At 44.8% G+C, this 19,525-nt stretch overlaps 1 protein-coding gene across 1 annotated transcript in view; it reads right to left on the reverse strand.

Moving 5' to 3' along the window:
* Positions 1-19,525, reverse strand: part of LOC311233536 (putative ATP-dependent RNA helicase DDX46) — a gene marked incomplete at both ends in the record, with an annotated part of 47,241 nt that continues 27,716 nt past the window's right edge. The window contains 6 exons of the mRNA XM_084320502.1: positions 1-48; positions 8,188-8,264; positions 9,021-9,165; positions 11,110-11,328; positions 13,655-13,873; positions 14,774-14,923. Of these exons, the coding sequence (XP_084176628.1) occupies positions 1-48; positions 8,188-8,264; positions 9,021-9,165; positions 11,110-11,328; positions 13,655-13,873; positions 14,774-14,923 (858 nt within the window). The remainder of the gene's footprint in view (positions 49-8,187; positions 8,265-9,020; positions 9,166-11,109; positions 11,329-13,654; positions 13,874-14,773; positions 14,924-19,525) is intronic.

The raw sequence follows: 19,525 nt of genomic DNA on the forward strand, positions 1-19,525 counted from the left end.
CTACAACACCTTGTATCTGCCTTTGCTGGTTGGTTGGTAGGAATTTTGCTGTAAAGAAAGAAGAAGAAAAACAAAAATGAGCATCATCTGTCATTGATATTTGTGGAACAGACAGTCCTCATGTTTTCTATGGTACTGCAGAGACCGTTGCATCATTAGCAACATAACATGCTTGTTGGCGCCTTCTTCCGCGGTCTGCTTATTATACAAAATATGCAGTTTTACCCATAATTATGATAGTGAGGAGCATATTTCCAAGTAGTGAAGGAAAATAAAAGAAGAATGAATCTTTTTGACCACAGGCTGCTCGCTCTCAGCAGAGCTCCAAAGTTAATACAACACCATGTAAATCCATACAGTATGTAATCCCATTCATGTAAATCCAATCCTATGACTCATTGCACACTGCAGCCTTACTTATCTGTCTGATCAAATAACCTTGATATTAAAATGTAAAAAATATTTTGCATATTTATATATTTTATATAAAAAAAAGTATATATTCAAATTCAGTTTTGAAAATAAGGTGATTGATAGGAACAATAAATCCAAGGAACACAAATTTACTATATTAAAATCTCTGACCTAGTAAGGAAGTTCTGAGGTCTTGCTGGCATGCGGTCAACAAATGCACGCTGTGAAACAATCTGAATTTGGTCGTGTCGCATCACATATTCTTATAATAGTCTGGATACTCAAGTATTCCGTCTATGAGTTGGTGCATGTAAACTCCATATTACGTGTATTAATAGCCAGAATGAGCTCGTATCCCGAACATGATCTCTGGGATACGCTGATATAGGCCCTTTTCACAGCTTTGTTTACCCAAGTCCAAAATGGCCGCTGTGAAAAAGGATACTGTGGCATGTCAGCACCTTATCACACTAATATCCTGTTGGGTTTGTGGTCGTCTGAAAGAGTTCCGTTTCCCACGGACACAATTGCAATATGCGGTGTACTCGTGTATACAGGCATATATTGGTAATCGTGATATGAAATTGCATATAAACACCTTATCCTGCCCGAGGCTTTTAACCTGGGATTTTGGCTAGTGTCCAGAATATCAACATGAAAGAAAAACCTATTGACATGATTGTTGTATTTATTACTAGTAGTCCTGCATCATAATGCAAATGCTGCCACCACTACTAGAGGAAATGGGTCAATAAAAGGTGGGTTGGGGATATACTGTTGGGGGATATACTTTAGGCCATTTCTTGCTAAATAATATACATTTACATTTAGTAATTTAGCTGACGCTTTTATCCAAAGTGACATAAGTTCTGTACAACAAGTCAGCAGGAAGGGTACAACTCTGACAACTACAGTAAGTAACATTATTCGTCAAACAATGTTGAACTTGGGTGCTAGTCTTGAGTGCATAGTAGTAAAGACACATTAGCATAGTTGGTAGTAATATAGGCAAGGTGGATTCCTTAGTAGCAGAGTGCATACTAGTAAAAGACAATGAGTCTCATTCACCAACGGACTTAAGACAAAAGATCAGACAATTTTGTCCTAGCTCCACTGAAGAGCAGTCGTGAGTCGGACAGACTGGTATGCGCCGTGTTCTTAACTCATTCGCCGCCAACAACGAGTATACTCGCTATTTGATCCGTCTTTCGTTTTTTTCTATTTTTAATATTCTATTCAATGTCACAGACCTGTATGTTGCCGTTAAAAAGGCATACTGGGACGCAGAGGGTGCAGTACCGGCCAGATCCTGCCAGGTGGCAGTATCGAGAGTGCAGTAAACCCTGTTCCAGACCGGGTGTTACGTTTAAACCGCCCCGGGCACAGTTTTTTAGTACGCCCCGGGCCCCTCGATGCATGTGTTGTGCCGTATTATGTCGTGGACCAGATGGACCAGATGGCGATCAAACAATTGGAATATTCTTTTTGGAATACACCCAACCTCAGGTAAGGACTATCTGACGTCAATTCCAGCTTGATCCTGCAAGGATTTCGTACCGATCCGGCTGATCAGTGTGTGTGGTGTTCATAACGAATGCCGTTACTGGCAATCAAAGCATCAGAAACGACCCCCCCCCCCCCTTTCATGCATTCATGATGAAACATAATACCTATTATATACAGTTGATTTGGAAATAGTAGCGTGTCCAGGGATGAAACGCCAATGCTTTTAGTAGAATTCACGTAGAGCCCTATAACTCGGCACGGTGGTGTAGTGGTTAACACTGTCGCCTCACAGCAAGAAGGTCCAGGGTTCGATTCCCGCTTGGGGACCAGGTTTCCATGATGCCAGGTACCCAGGTGGGTGATCTCCCAGGCCTTTCTGTGTGGAGTTTGCATGTTCTCCCCGTGTTCGCAAGGGTTTCCCCCCCGATAAGATAAACCCAATGGAAAAACTTGCACAACAACAGATCGCTAACGCTGTGGCGTCCTTGACGAAGACGGGCAGGAGCAGTTGGATTGGTCCCCGGGGCGCGGCTCACGTTGACGCCCTATCTGCTCCCGGCTGCCCATGGGGGGAAGGATGACGGGATGGGTCAAGTGCAGAGACTCAATCGCATCTGCGACTGAGAAAAAGACAATGCATGTGTGTGTGTGTGTGTGCCGCTCCAATTGCATGTCCAGTTCGTTGCATGCCGAATAAAGACCCCCTAAAGAGGTCCTGCATTATTATTAACTCAGTTTCCCAGGAATTAGCCCTGATCATTCCGAAACGATACTTATATTCACCACGGCATAACGTGCAAACGTATGCATGAAAAAATTTATTATTTTTTGCATCTTGGACAGAAGATAGTTACTGTCAAATGACCATAGTATTGTATCCATAGCTATAATATAGAATATAGATATAGCTCTACAAACAAGGTGACGCACTCCTATCTTTAAAGCGTGGCCTGGCTAGAACAGGATGAGGCTAGTCCCCGGCGGTCAATGAGTTAACTCATTCAGCGCCAGGGGTCGCTGTCTACCTTACCATTGAAATGCCATCGCCTTTTAACATGGGGATACGTGGCTGTGTTTGCAGGCCTAAAGCTATATTATATATTATAGCTATGGATCTAATAATATAGTCGATTGTCATGAACAGTGACATCTCCTTAGCAAATGACCTCAAGTTCAAGTTCAAGTTCAAGTTCTTTAATAGTTGTCATACAGAAGTACAGAATACTTTCATACAAAATGCTTCTTACTGTTACGCTCCAGAGACTGTGCTAGACAAGATAGTATCAAATAACATAATAACATAATATAGCATGAATTTAGAAGAAGAAAATGAGGTCACAGTGTTCGGTATAGACATATGTACAATGTTCTGAGTTACCATATAATATACAATACACAATACTATGCAGTGTACTAATGTACAGTACTATCTAGTGCAAAGCAGAAATGGGATGAGGTACAATTTTAGGTACAATTTACAGTAAGGTGTACGAGTTGTAGTGCAATCCTTCATCCATAAATATAAAGTGTGGGGAGTGGGTGCTACAGTGTGTTTGTTTAAAGTGGGTGTGTGCTATAAAGTGTGTGGAGTGGGTGCTACAGTGTGTTTGTTTAAAGTGAGTGTGTGCGTGTGGATGTGTGTGCTATGTGCGTTTGGTGGTTGTTGTTGTGTAGTGTTCATTCATTGTTCGTTTAGCAGCCTGATGGCCTGGGGATAGAAGCTACTTCAGAGTCTTTCTGTGCTCGCCTTGATACCTTCTATGCGAGGTTTGATGCTGGTAATAACAACACCAGCTCACAAGCCTCGGCAATGGGGGGGGGGGGGGGGGTTCGGCTGCTGATGGAGACGCAGTGTTCAGGGTAACAGAGCATGAGGTGAGGCGGACCTTTAAAAAAGTGAATATCAGGAAGGCAGCAGGTCCGGACGGCATCCCTGGCCGCGTCCTAAAAGTCTGTGCCGACCAACTGGCCCCAGTATTCACTGACATATTTAACCTGTCCTTAGAACAGGCTGTCATCCCCACCTGCCTGAAGAAGTCCACTATTATCCCTGTACCCAAAAAATCCAAGCCTGCTTGCCTCAACGACTACCGCCCTGTAGCTCTCACCTCCATAGCCATGAAGTGCTTTGAGAAGCTAGTAAAGGGCTACATCTGCTCCTCCCTCCCCATCAACATGGACCCCCTGCAATTTGCATACCGCCCCAACAGGTCCACGGAGGACGCCATAGCCCATGTGCTGCACACAGCAGCATCACACCTGGACAAGAGGCAGGGGAACTATGTGAGAATGCTATTCATCGACTACAGCTCGGCATTCAATACCATAGTCCCCTCCATACTCATAGCCAAGCTCAGGGACCTGGGCTTGGGCTATGACCTCTGCCAGTGGGTCTTGGACTTCCTGACTGGCAGACCCCAGGTGGTGAGAGCAGGCAACTGCACCTCCTCATCCATCACCCTCAACATAGGGGCCCCCCAGGGCTGTGTTCTGAGTCCCCTCCTCTACTCCCTGTACACACACGACTGTGTGGCTCAGCGGAGTAGCAATACAATCATCAAATTTGCTGACGACACAGTGGTGGTGGGCCTGATCTCTGCCAACGATGAGAGGGCCTACCTGGAAGAGGTCAAGGTCCTGGCGGGATGGTGCCAGGAAAACAGCCTCTCCCTGAACGTCAGCAAAACAAAGGAGATGATTGTGGACTTCAGGAGGTTGGGGGTCAAGGACTACAGCCCCCTCAGCATCGACGGGGCACCGGTTGAGAGAGTCAACAGCTTTAAGTACCTCGGAGCCTACATATCCGAGGACTTGACATGGACCACACACATTGACAGTGTTGTGAAGAAGGCACGACAACGCCTCTACTTCCTCAGGCGCCTAAGGAAGTTCCAAGTCAGTCAGAAGATCCTTAAGAACTTCTACTCATGTACAATAGAGAGCATCTTGACCGGCAACATCACCTCCTGGTTTGGGAATAGCACTGCACAAGACCGAAGCAGACTACAAAGAGTGACACGTTCAGCCGAACGCACAATTGGAGGGGGGCTCCCCACCCTCCAGAACATTTACAACAAGCGTTGCAAGGGCAAGGCTAAGAGAATCATTAAAGACTCCAGTCACCCGAACAACTGCCTCTTTGAACTGCTGCGGTCAGGCAAGCGATACCGGAGGCGAGCACAGAAAGACTCAGAAGAAGCTTCTATCCCCAGGCCATCAGGCTGCTAAACGAACAATGAACACTACACAACAACAACCACCAAACGCACATAGCACACACATCCACACGCACACACTCACTTTAAACAAACACACTGTAGCACCCACTCCACACACTTTATAGCACACACCCACTTTAAACAAACACACTGTAGCACCCACTCCCCACACTTTATATTTATTGATGAAGGATTGCACTACAACTCGTACACCTTACTGTAAATTGTACCTAAATTGTACCTCATCCCATTTCTGCTTTGCACTATATAGTATTGTACATTAGTACACTGCATAGTATTGTATATTATATGGTAACTCAGAACATTGTACATATGTCTATACCGAACACTGTGACCTCATTTTCTTCTTCTAAATTACATGCTATACTATGTTATTTGATACTATCTTGTCTAGCACAGTCTCTGGAGCGTAACAGTAAGAAGCATTTTGTATGAAAGTATTCTGTACTTCTGTATGACAACTATTAAAGAAACTTGAAACTTGAGAAACTTGTCATTGAGTTTCCTCCGGTCAAGATGCAAAAAACAGATAATGTTTCCATCCATACATTTCCATTTTATACCGTTGTGAATATGAGTGGTTTCAGGGCGGTCTGGTGTAATTTCCAAAGTGCTTCGTAATGGCCGGCAACGTGTATTCTAGTAAACGCGTTTTCGTTTCTTCCCTGGACTAGCTACTGTTCTCAAATCAAATTTAGATTATCGGTATTATGTTTCATCATGGATGCATGAAAGGGGGGGGGGGGGGGGGGGGGGGGGGGGCGCCGTGCTTTGATCGCTACCAACGGAACACGCCACACACACAAACCACACACACGCTCCCGATCGCATAAAAGAATTTTTGGATCAACGCAATATTGATACCATTTAGCCCTTACCTTGACCAGGATCTGTCCGAGAAGAATATTCCAATTATCTGATCGTCATTCCAAGTACTGATCGCGATCGTGTTTCCAACGTAATCCAGCAATGAACATGAACCCGGGGGGCCCGACTCTCGTCAATGCCTGCATTATAAGCGCTTGCCCTGCCCGAGTAGTTAGACCCCGCCCGCTGGCCGCAGCTCGGCCCAGACACCAAGCTATATAATTTCAAATGGAGTGCAATAGCGGCCACAAGGCGGCAGGCGGCGGTATTGGACTTTTGCGATCTCAGACCCCTCCCCAGTGATAACACACAGCTGCCTGCATGTTTATGAATGGAAATAGCGAATAAAAGAAATAACGATCCAATAACGAGTATACTCGTTGTTGGCAGTATTGGATTGGCGGGCTATAACGAGTATACTCGTCGTTGGCAATTAAAGAGTTAAGGGCTTTATTTGGGAGGAATCCTGGTGATTGCGTTCATCTCAACTCTACACACATCCTTGGAATTAAATAATCATAATAATAATAAATATGACAATATTTGTATGATAAAACATTTTGTTTTACATTTACAGTCATGCCTCAAGAGGCATTGTGATGTCCGAAAATAAATAAGAACTAAAGCTAATCGCGTGGATATAGCTATAGTGGAATAGACTATTAATATTCCATATTTATACCGTCTTGTTGCGCTCTCCTGGCCACCTGTTCAGCGCGCGCACACACACACACACTGTATTTATTGCCTACATGTGTAATGAATGAACTAAGTAGGCTTATATTATTCTAATGACTTGTTTCATTGGGAGATAGTAGATACTGTATGCGCTGCCCTATAGTAGTACGTACAGTACTCATCTTAGCATGACATCTTAAGGCCACCACAGAGTCGGGCGTACTGCGAGCGGACCAAACTCTGCACGGCATGTCCGCAATCGTTTTGAGGTTTCAGTCAAGCGTATCACCGCTTACCAATTTCCTACATTTCTCATGCCAGTTTACTACATTTAATTCAGGTCGATGTCAACCAACACACCAAGCAGCCTTTTGTGTGACACTGGTGCGTGACGCCTCTGTGGAGTCTGGTCCGCTCACGCCCGACTCTGTGGCGGCCTTAAGATGTCACGCTAAGATGTGTACTGTACGTACTACTATAGGGCAGCGCATACAGTATCTACTATTTCTAGGGGTGTAACGGTACACAGAAGCCACGGTTCGGTACGTACCTCGGTATTTGGGTCACGGTTCGGTACGAGTTCGGTACAACAGAAAAAAAATATTCATAATAATTATTAATATTTCTTTTAATATATATTTTTATTTATATATTATATTTATGATAATTATGATAATTATTATTATTAAATAGAATAATTTTCTATAGGCTTGCCATGGAAGTCAGTGATACTGGTGTCATTCTGTGTTCAGGCATCCACTTGCCTACTGCCCCTTTAACAATCCTTGCTAAGTTTCAGTTTCCCTTCTAGAGAGAATTTAACTTCACGACGAGACTGAATACTAGAGAACAGATGACATATTACAACAATGGCAGAGGATTATCTGGATTTAAACACAGTGGAGCTCAGATGATCTGTCCGGAAAAGTATGTTTCTTTTTTTTATTTGATTGTGTCTGTGCCTGTGAGTCCGGCGGGGGAGAATGTTGATGTGTTTGTTGGCGTGTGTGTGTGTGTCGGCGACGCATGTGTGTTTCTTTCCATTGGTTTAATTTGGTTAACGTTATTGGGCGAACAAGAAAACTGTAAAAAATTGTAATGACCCTGCAGCTGTTCCAATGTAAATGTGCCTTTCTCCGTGCACTTTCGCCGCTCTGAACTGAAGTCGGGGACTCGGTGTGCCACGCGCTGTTCTCAAACGGGCCTCGCGAGTGCCTGCATGTGGGACTCGTGTGTTTGCGCTGTGGGGCGTATTCTCCGTATATGGCTGCGCGTACCGCACCGTGACGGCCGTACCGTAAATTCGAGGGACGAACACGTACCGTTACACCCCTAACTATTTCCTAATGAAACAAGTCATTCGAATAATATAAGCCTACTGTTCATTCATTACGCACATAGACTATACAGTGCGCATGTGTCAATTGAAGGTTTCAAATAATAAAATTTTAACTGTACTAAGCGACATAATGACGGTACTTACTAATCTGATGCGCTCCTCCTCTTTGATGAGCCTGGTGATCTCAGCTTTTGCTTTCTGGACTGCCAGCTCATTTGCGCCTGTCAAACAAACAACGTTAATATATTAAGAGATTTTGTCAGGAAAAACAATGAAAGCAGGACATATTTAGGGGGGCGGGGGCAACCGGAGAGGGGAGGGTTGGTGAGAGTAAAGCTGCTTATCTGAATAACAATGACACACATACAGTGTCATCAGGACATATTCTCTAAACATGAGTGAGTGACTGCCTGGGTGAATTAGCAACACTGCTGGTCTATGGAGGTGCTTTGCATTAAAAAAATATATACCTTTCTTTCAGAATGACTAGTTGACAGTGTAACAAAAAAAATAAAAAATAAAATAAAGAGGAATTCCACTCTGGGTCTCTCGTATTTATAGAAAAGTTACTTTACTGCAGAGTAAAATGAACCCACAGCCAGCTCTGTATATATCACCAGGCCAGAGATAAACTACTGCACATGATCCAGCTTCCTGCTTTACAAAGGACAGAAAAAGGGCAAAACACCAGCCAATAGTTGCCACTCCTATCAAACACACACAAGGAGTGGAGGACTGAGCTCTTACTTCTGGTTACTCCGTTACCTGGCGTGAGAGAGTGGGAAGCTCATCTAGAGATACAATCAAGGTATCAGGAAATTCAAATGCCCCGCCCATTCTAGTTCTACATTGAGTGAGGGTAGAGTTTCGTGTCATTATGACATTTAGCTCTACCATAGAATTTCCATTATTCTCACGACACACGCTTTTCCAACCAAAGAACCCAAAAGATCCTGGAAGGTCTCAGTGATACGTACTTTCAATCGCCAGGTAGATTTTGCGTTCTCCCTCTTTCGGCTCCTTCCCTGGAGGGAAGTATGTTCCTCGGATGGTGATGGCAGCCTCAGAGTATTCACCGATCCTCTGAAGGGCTTCCTTGGATGTCACCTTCCACCTGGCCGTCTGGGGGGGGGGGGGGGGGTGAGAGGAGACACAGAGGAGATGACATGCTTTACCGCACATGAAGACCTAGGGAGCACCTTAGTCGGTTACCTTCTGTGAAAGACAGGTACACTAGGCTTGGGTGAGAGATGGCATACTTTTTCACCCATCCCAATTTAGTCGTTATGCCAATTCCCTTCCTGGTCGTTGCGCACATTGCCCCACTGTCAGCCCTGTCAGGGGAGGGTGTAGAACTACCACATGCCTCCCAGATACATGTGAAGTCGCCAGCCGCTTCTTTACACCTGACAGCGAGGAGTTTGACTGAGGCAACGTAACGCGTCCGGAGGTTCACACTATTTCCCCCAGATCCCCTCCCTGCTGAACAGGCGCCCGGACCGACCAGTAGGGGTCGCAGTTTTCAACGACCAGGACACATACCCCACCGGCTTCCCACCCGCTAACACTGCCAATTGTGTTAGTAGGGACGACTGACCAAGCCGGAGGTACCGCTGACAGCTGGATTAGATCCCAGAGTTTCTGCTGTGGTAGGAGAGTGCTTAGTCTACTGCGCTACCCAGCCGCCCTTGATAAGTTGAGGAGACATATTGGTGGTTTTCCTAGCCGTTGGCCAGGTACAGGCTTTGATGGAATAGTTTTCTGTTGCACCACTCAAGATCCCACCAGGTGATCTCACTAGCTTGTGTGCATGATGCACAGAAACAAAAATGTGGCTCACATACACATCGTGTGCAGAACCTTTTATTATTTTATCCGTAATAAAAGACTCCCAATTGTGCCAGCTGCCACTTTACCCAGCAGCTGTCACTTTACCCAGCAGCTGCCACTTTACCCAGCAGCTGCCACCTTACCCAGCAGCTGCCACTTTACCCAGCAGCTGCCACTTTACCCAGCGGCTGACACTTTACCCAGCAGCTGCCACAGTTGGTAGATGTCCTTCAGCCTGCTGTGTTCAACAGTCAATGCTCTTCAATTAAAATAACACATTATAAATAAACTATATTTACTGTAAATACCATTCTTTTCATATATTTTGGCTAACGTTACTGTATTACTCTACAAGGAGTTAACAGAAAGTGATAGTTTGACGTGGGGATTTGAATGGGTTGTTGTAGAGAATACAGTAACGTTAGCGAAAATATACAACTTAGTGGTTTTCACAAGGGTGCCTTCACCTGTGCCTAGTGACTTTCAAACTACTTTCAAGTCTCACTGAGTATTTTCCACCCCTTGTCAGCCTCAATGGCAGCATGAAAGGAGTTTCCTAAGGTAAGGCTGAGATGTGCTAAAACACACACCCTATGAACACAACATTTTAAATGTTGCTGGCCAGTATGACTTCAACCTGTATTACTGTACATATAGTACAACTCTGTACACACATCTGATTAGCACTAGACTCAGTAGTACTAATTTGTATATTTTGTACCCAGTTTAAAATCACCTGTATATTGTATATTACTATTGCACTTTACGGTTACATTTGCACTCTGGTTGGATGCCACTTATTTTCGTTGTACTGTACTTGTGCTGTATAATGACAATACATTTGAATAAAATCTAATCCAATCTAAATTAGATAAAGACAGGGGTGATCTCCAGTAATGGCGAGAAGTCTAAATTAGACCAGTATTTTAGCTTTTGTGCTGCGGACTCGTGGATTAAACCACAAACCACTTTAAATAATCGACTCTCTGGTGACACTGGGACATTTAAAAAATTTGCTTTTGCATCTGAATGATTTTGAATGCAATCGTTTTAACCAATGCCAATATTTGTGTCTTACTGTCCGATTTATCATTGCTTTCAGTTTTTCTTTGTCGTTATTTATCTTCATTACCTTCTGCATATTGTAATCTTAGCATTATTGACAATGAGGCTCCACCCTCGCTAATCTCTTGAGGGCCTAGATAAAAGGTTGAATGAATGGTACAGTCCACTGACCTGAGAGAAGTCGTTGATCTCCAGCTCCTCCTCGTACCTCTTGACGGTCTCTGCCTGCTTGGCCGCCTGCCTCTCCTTCTCCAGCTTCTCCACGGGGATGTAGTTCAGCTTGGCGTTGATCTTCTCCGCCAGCTGCTCCGCGATGGTCTTGGCCGACACCGAGGGAGACATGATGGTGCCGCCCCGCAGGATGGCGTTGGTGGCCTGCTGCATCATGTCCTGTCCGGGGAAGGTGAAAGAGAGAGGCCGGTCAGTACGGATGAATTCACAGCGCCTTCCTTATAGACGATAACCCCTTAGCATTCCGAATCCTAAATGCATCGTACACATCCAAAAACTCTAAAACAGTTTTGCACACATTCATTTAGTTTGAGTTATTGAGAGTGAATTAATTTGAATATGGCCACCAGTGATGTCATCAGGGACATTGAATTCTAATTTGAATTCAAGTTTTTGCACGAGTGTGAGATTATGTGCAAAATAGGACACCTTGGAAAACATTGGACACCTTGGTGAACGCGGCTGCGCCTTCTTTCTATTGTTTTCATAGTTTTTGTGCACCGACACCAATCAGCCAATCAGATCAACCGAGGGGAGGGATAATGGAGGAGAAGCACATTTTGCGATAAACCTCGTTTGTACAGATTCCTGGGCCCTCATTCATCAATGTGTGCGTAGAACATGTTCTATTTCCACACGTAAGCACGGAATGTAGAACCAGTGTACGCACAGGGAAGTCGGGATTCATCACACGTGCGTACGCAGGCTCTACGCACACATGTCATGATGAATCCCACCTTGGCTCTGCGCCGAGGCTCGTGCACACTTTCACGTATTTGCATACCAGAAACGCCCCGATTAACCATATACGGTAATGGAATACACCCATGAAATGTGGAAAAATGGACTAAGCCGAGGGAAGCGTGTCATGAGACAGGCTGACAGACGTGTACACTTACGGTGATGTCGGATATGATATCTATTAACCATTGCTGCCTGGGCAGCGCAAACACGAATAAATACCGCGCTGGAATATGACTGCCTTTTCCCGTGTTGTTTGATTAATACCCAGGGATTAAAGTTCTCCTCAATTTTATTCCAAATCGCGATGGATCTCCCGTCAATTTTCTACCTGCTGCATATGATTTCTAGAGGCATACTACAATCTATTTTGATGTCAGTATTGGGTAGCCTATATAAACAATAATACGAGAGCATATACAAGAACAATGAATCTCACTGCATGTATGATGTAGCCTGCCTTTCAATACATGAACTTGAATTCCATCATGTTTGTGTGCGGGACTCACAAGGCTGTTGTCACAATGGGTGGTACCGGTACACGATCCATGCCATAGCCTATGTTCTATTAGGACATGATCTGTGACGACAAATGTTCTAGAATGTTTGATTAAGATATCATACTCTGACAGCATGCCTATGATCAACAAAAACGCGAACTTGAATCCCATCATATACATAGTCTGTCCACTATCTGGTGTCATTGCAATGCGTTTTCTATTCTTTCTTATACAGTAAAAAGGGGGAAGAACACTATATTCATATGACTTGTATTCTGCTTACAGCTTCGAAATTCCACTTGTTTCGTTTAACGTAAAGCCTTTTAAATATAATCAAAACGTTCCCGTGTTTCTGCGGTCTGCGCAAAATAATAACGAGTTGAGCTTTATGATTTATGATGAATTGAAAATGGGGGACCCTGATGTAAACAAGACGAAAGTCTTTCTCTGGTCTGCATCCCCAATTAACAATTGTATGTACTGAGCTGTACTGTACTGTACCCATTCTGCAATCTGTTAATAAACTTTTCAATCAATCAATCAATCAAGCTACGCGGAGCGTAGTCAGTCAGTAGCCTACACCCCGTATATTCCGATAACGCTATATAAACCATGCTGCATTCATTCTGAGAGAAAGATCTATTATTCCAAATGCTATTTATAGGGTTTTGACCATAATTACACTACTGTTGCTATTTTACAATGAACTATAATGAACTACGGTTCGTACAGAACATGCCAGTGTTATTATGCACAGAAGCTCATTTCCTTGTTGTAATAATATATTCTACCACTGGGCGCCAGGTACGCATGGTCTGACCTGTGCGTAGACGTAAGCACGGAGTCAAGTTCAAATCGAAATTGATGAATCCCACTCTTTGCTTGATCGTACGCACAGGGTAAGCACAGATCTGTGCGTAGAACACGTTGATGAATGAGGGCCCTGGTGAGTAACATACCGTTAATTATCAATGTTGAAAACATATGCCAACAGCAATGCTAATGGTAGTAATTTATGTAACGTCAGCCGAGGTAACAATGGTAATCAGTGGTATCGCTCGTTGGGCCCTCGAGCACTTTCGATTCTCCATGTACACTGACGAGTGTTTCGAGTGCAGGAAAAAAGTGTCCAATCTGATCACAGCCTTAGTCCCATTAAACACCTATAATAACTCTGGAAATGATGAGGGCAAAAAAGAAAGGAAAACAAAAGCCCACCCCTGCTGTACTCCCTCATCTCTCACCTGAGCCTCTGAGCCCAGGTTCTTCTGGGCGTTGATGCGCATCGCCAGCCTCTTGGCCATCTCCAGCTTCTGGACGTTGACGGCGGACGGGGCCCCAAGGCCGCCGGCGGCTCCTGCGGCCGCTGCCATGGCCCCCGCCGACCCCGTGCCCCCACCGGGCGCAGACAGGTCCTTCACCCTCTTCTTGGAGTTGAACATTCTCTCGATCTGCTCCTCAATCTGGGGGGAGAAGAGACAGGGTGGGTGTATGAGGTCACAGTATGAGGTCACAGCTGCCATGACCAGCACTGTGGAGGTAAAATAACAGAGAGACAACAGCCCTGTTTGTCTAATCGCGTGACGATGTTCAAAATGGCGGGAACAGGGTTTGCATGGACAATGTCCATGTCTGTGTGGGTTTCCTCCAGGGACCATGAAGACATGTTAGGTAGGGACTAGGGATGACAACTAGCTCATTAGCTGTAACTCCGGCACATTTACATTGATGTGGAAAGTGTTGATTAATGTGCACCTGGGTAAAAAAGATATAATATATAAATATAACTTACAATGAGGTGTCGCTTCATGTAATAAAAAGGTGAAACGCTTGTGGGAGGGAGAATCCCGAATGGCGACAACAGAATAAGGATGTAGGATAGTTCATGTCAGATTTAATCTGGAGACCGGTTTTCCTTCCATTATGGGGTGACAGCGGCTCAGAGGTCAGCAGGTGTCTGGTAATCTGAAGGTTCCCGGTTTGATTCTGGCTCCTCCCAACAACGTGTCGAAGTGTCCTTGAGCAAGACACTTAACCCCCTAACTGCTCCCGATGAACAGGTTGGCACCTTGCATGGTCGCCTCCGCCATCGGTGTGTGAATGTGTGAGTGAATGAGAGGCATACATTGTAAAGTGATGGATAAAAGCGCCATCTACCATTTATTATGTGATGGATGAGTCTAGCTGCTTCCTCATAGACATTTCTAAATGGGTCCAAGTTTATTTCCCGTTTTGCTAATATTAACAGCTGACAGGAAGTCAACTTGGATTCAAATGGTTTTCCAAAAAGGAGAACGATAAGAAAGTCACACCCATACCAATGCCCAATTGACAATATTCCACAGAGGTGGGCGGTGACTCACGTCCATGGCCCCTTCCTCGTTGTCGGAGTCCTGCAGTCCCAGAGCCGCTTTCTGGAGCTTCTTCCTCTCGTTGGCCATGGCGTGTTCCGTCTCATCAAACTTAAAGCCCTTCCCTGAGAAGCCACTGCTGCTTTTGAAGCTCTTGCCCTCCTATAGGAGTGGGGTGGGGGAAAGGGAGGTAGAGAGAGAACACAACATTCTGATTAAACTGTGCAAACTAGGCATTACTGATAAGAGAGAGAGAGAGAGAGAGAGAGAGAGAGAGAGAGAGAGAGAGAGAGAGAGAGAGAGAGAGAGAGAGAGAGAGAGAGAGAGAGAGAGAGAGAGAGAGAGAGAGAGAGAGAGAGAGAGAGAGAGAGAGAGAGAGAGAGAGAGAGAGAGAGACAACCTCTGCATCACTGGCTCAGCACTCTCCTGGTTTCAATCCTACCTCACCACCCGGACACAGTTCATCACCATCGGCGATTCCAGTTCCACCCCGGTCCCAGTCAACCAAGGCGTCCCCCAAGGCTCTGTACTTGGCCCAATTCTGTTCACCATTTACATGCTCCCCCTCGGTCAGATCATCCCCCGCCATGGCCTCAGCTTCCACTCCTACGCAGACGACGCACAACTCTACCTCTCCACCAAACCATCCACCCAGCTCCCCCCCATGCTCCCTTGTCAACTGCCTTCATGAAATAAAAACATGGATGTCATCTAATCTTCTCAAACTCAACAATAAAACTGAGCTCATGGTTGTGGCACCCAAGGCCCTGCTCCGGAAGGTTGGCAGTGTTTCCCCTAGGATTTTTTTCAGGGGGGGTGGTAGGCCCCCCAAAACGAGTGGTACTTACAGACCGAACGTCCATTTCCGCCGTTGGTGTCACAGCGCATGCGCACCAAGCAGCCAAATAGCGGCAGAAGAAGAAGACGCCATCTTGCCAACGTTCGGTCTGTAAGTACCACTCGTTTTGTAACAATGATTTTAACTGTTTATTAGCAACTCCGAGCTTCCAGACCCCACCGTAAAGCTGTGTTAAACCCATATTGTACGCTGGGTATCTTTGAAATTCATATCTGATATATTTTTGACCCACCCCCAGCTCAGAATTCAGCGCTTGGTACTTAATATGAGCCTGGTGGCGGCATAGCTGAGAGTGACTGCGGATACGAAAAGCCCCTGGCTTGCAGATCGCAGTCACGTAAGGGGCTAAGCTGAAATGAAACGATTGCAATATTTATTTACAACACATAAATGAACTTATTTACAATTATACATACAGTAGTGACAACACACATATGAACTATTTACAATACAAGGAGAGTGTTTCCCACAGGATTTTGTGAGACTGTGGTGGGTGGACCTCGGACCCTCTAGGGCAGTGGTTCTCAAACCTCTCCTCGAGGCACCCCAGCCGTTCCATGTATTTGTTCAATTCCACCACCAGCACACCTGATTTAACTAATAAAGGGCTTGTTAGGTTGAATCAGGTGTGCTGGTGGTGGAATTTAACAAATACATGGAACGGCTGGGGTGATCTGAGGAGAGGATTGGAAAGCACTGCTCTAGGGGGGTCCGGGGGCATGCTCCCCCGGATTTAAATTTTTTTTTGTACATTTTAAAGTTAAATGCATCAATCTGATGCACTTTGAGAGCAAAATAAAGAGGCCAGATCTATGATGAACTTTGTGCTCAAAACACAAAATCGACTAGACTGGAGCATACATTTGAGCCATCAAAGAAATGAAGCAAAAGTGGTTACCTGTGTTGAACTGGTTTATTTTTTAGAAAATATAAAAATCTACTGGATTACTATTACGACTACTACCACTGCCAATACTACTGATACATCCCTATTGGCAATGTATCAGTCTAGGTAATTAATGGGAAACACTGAGGGAGGCACATACAACACTCATACCTATTTACAACCAGTGTCAGAGCGAGCGCACTCAAGTTGTTCGGAAATTCTGAGTGGACACTGGACACTCTGACCAAAGAGTCAGTTTATCAGAGCAGAGCAGATTTTCAGAGTGAATTTATTAACTCACCTTAACTAGGGCCCTATGAAATCCGTTTTTATCTTTTCCTGTTTTCGGATTTTTCTCGGTTTTTAATATTCCCGTTTTCGGATTTCTCTGATTTAATATTTTTTCCTTTGGATGTAACCAAAAAAACAATACAAAATTATGTTTTTAACGAACTTTAATAACTACATCTGCAAACAGTGCCAGTGTAGTTCAATGTTCAGTGCCAGTTAGGTTGGTTTCTTTTTTTCCCATTCAGTTCAGTTCAATGCAGTTCAACTGCCAGTGCAGTGCAATAGTTAAATAATACAAACTTTCCAAAGACCAGAGTTGGGACGGGCACGCGCGCACATACACACACATTAGTCAGTCTCGGAGTTGTCTCGGAATGGATTTGGTAGATTTTTTCTGTGTCTCCGTAGACCGTGCCGCACCACCGTTTTAAAGTCTTAGTGAAGATTGATTTATATGAAAACCGATTTATGTATAATTTAGCTAGCTCGCCAACGTTAGTGATTAAAGCAAAAAAAAAAGTTATTAAAAAATGTGTATTCTTTTTTTATTATTATTTTTTCAGGGGGGGCGGGGGGCCCATTGGTGGGGCGGTAGGGGCAATGGTAGGGGAAACACTGGTTGGGGATCTCACCCTCAACATAGACGGCTGCTCCATCTGCCCTTCCCTTAACACTTTCAGTGCCCACCACGTGATAACATGTGTTATCAGCCCGATGCCTGAATGCCTACCATGACAATTAGCGTGTTATTTTTTTATTATCGATCTGAATTCATATTTCATCAACCGAGTCTCCCGTTGGTAAACCAGCCCCATCAGGAGCTCAGATGTGAAAAAACCGCCCCCTATAGTCTCCCAGATGGTAATGCACCCTTTTGGAATGGACTCAATGAAAATGGATGAGAAAAGAAAATTCCGGAATCCACATTCGACTTCTCAGGCATGTAACCCGAGCCGATCGGATTCATTGTGGACCATCAGAACAGCGTGGAATATGTGTTTACAGTATGTAGCGTTGGATCAATAAAAGCGATCGATTTTTGGAATGGTGATCAGGAATTGGAATGATCTTTTTGGAGAACATCTGATCTGAGGTAAGGAATCTATTTTAGAAGTCTTGGGATAATCAGAGTTGTATTCGCTGAGATCTCAGCGTTCGCCCTATGTGTGTGTGTGTGTGTGTGTGTGTGTGTGTGTGTGTGTGTGTGTGTGTGTGTGTGTGGGCGATGGCTTTGAGGAAATCAGAGAATCGATTTTTCAGATCGCCTATATAGCGTGCATACGTACACATATACTATCGATAATCTAGCGTTTATTTGAAAACGATTAATAAATAGGCCGAAAAATTACAACGTTCTAGAATATTCCAGTAAAGGGCGATTATCATGGAATATTTATATTTTCCTTGAACACGAGGGCTTTTCAAAATGCTATAAAACTAAAATGAACCGATAAAAAAACAATCCGCTTCGATAATGTTGACTGGAAAACGAGTCATTGATAAGCGACGGGCAGATTAGACACATAGCCATAATTTAAAACATAGATTAGGCGTTATTAACGCTAACATTGGAGTGGATGGTGGGCATTCAAGCACTAAATCGTGCGCCCCCTGCTGGCACTGAAAGTGTTAAAGGTCCGCAACCTGGCCGTTATCCTGGACTCCACCCTCTCCTACCAAGCCCATGTCAGTTCCGTCACCAAATCCGCCTTCTTCCATCTCAGAAATATCTCCAGACTCCGACCATCACTTTCCGACTCCACAGCTGAGACCCTCATCCATGCCTTTGTCACCTCCCGCCTGGATTACTGCAACGGGGTCCTGTCCGGGGTCCCAAGCAAAACCCTGGACAGGCTCCAGTATGTTCAAAATTCAGCTGCCAGGGTTCTAACCCACACCAAACCCTGGCAGCACATCACTCCCACCCTCATTCACCTCCACTGGCTCCCCATCAAATCCTGCATCACCTACAAAACCCTCCTGCTCACCTACAAATCCCTTCACGCTCTGGCACCTCAGTACCTCACTGACCTCCTCCACCCCTACACTCAGTCACGGTCCCTGCGATCCACGGACACTGGTCAGCTCTCCATTCGCGAACCAGACTGCGGACCTTCGGGGACAGATCTTTCAGTGTGGCAGCTCCCACCCTCTGGCACTCCCTCCCCGCAGAACTCCGCACCGCCCCAACTCTGGACTCATTCAAAAAACTGCTCAAAACCCACCTCTTCAACTTGGCCTTTAACCCCTAATTTCTCACTTTATATTTATATGTTGTGTCTGTCCACTATGTTTGTTACTTTGTGCAGAGTCGGCGCCAGAGCGAATTTAACGGGGGGCATATGGTAATTTCGGGGGGGCATAAAATATAGGCTTCAGAAAATGAATTTCCCACAAACCAACATGCATTTCAAAACATGAGTGCGCATAAGAGATAAGACAGTCTCTCTCTCTCTCTTTCTCTCTCTCACGTCACAACAAACACACTGTACTGTATTGTACCCATTCTGCAATCTGTTAATAAAGTTTTCAATCAATCAATCAACTCGCGTCTTGCGCACACACACACAAATGAAACAGTATGAAATAAGCCAGAAGCTGGGCTTTACATTCATTAATAAGTGAAAGTAACTGTTAACGGTGCTCCTGGTTGAGAACACATTACTCACTGTCTGCATATGCCTTGTTATGTCTGTGCCAGCCAGTCCATGGATCCTCTTACAACCAC

This window comes from Notolepis coatsorum (assembly GCF_963971535.1).
Source record: "Notolepis coatsorum genome assembly, chromosome: 8".
Taxonomy (NCBI): Eukaryota; Metazoa; Chordata; class Actinopteri; order Aulopiformes; family Paralepididae; genus Notolepis; species Notolepis coatsorum.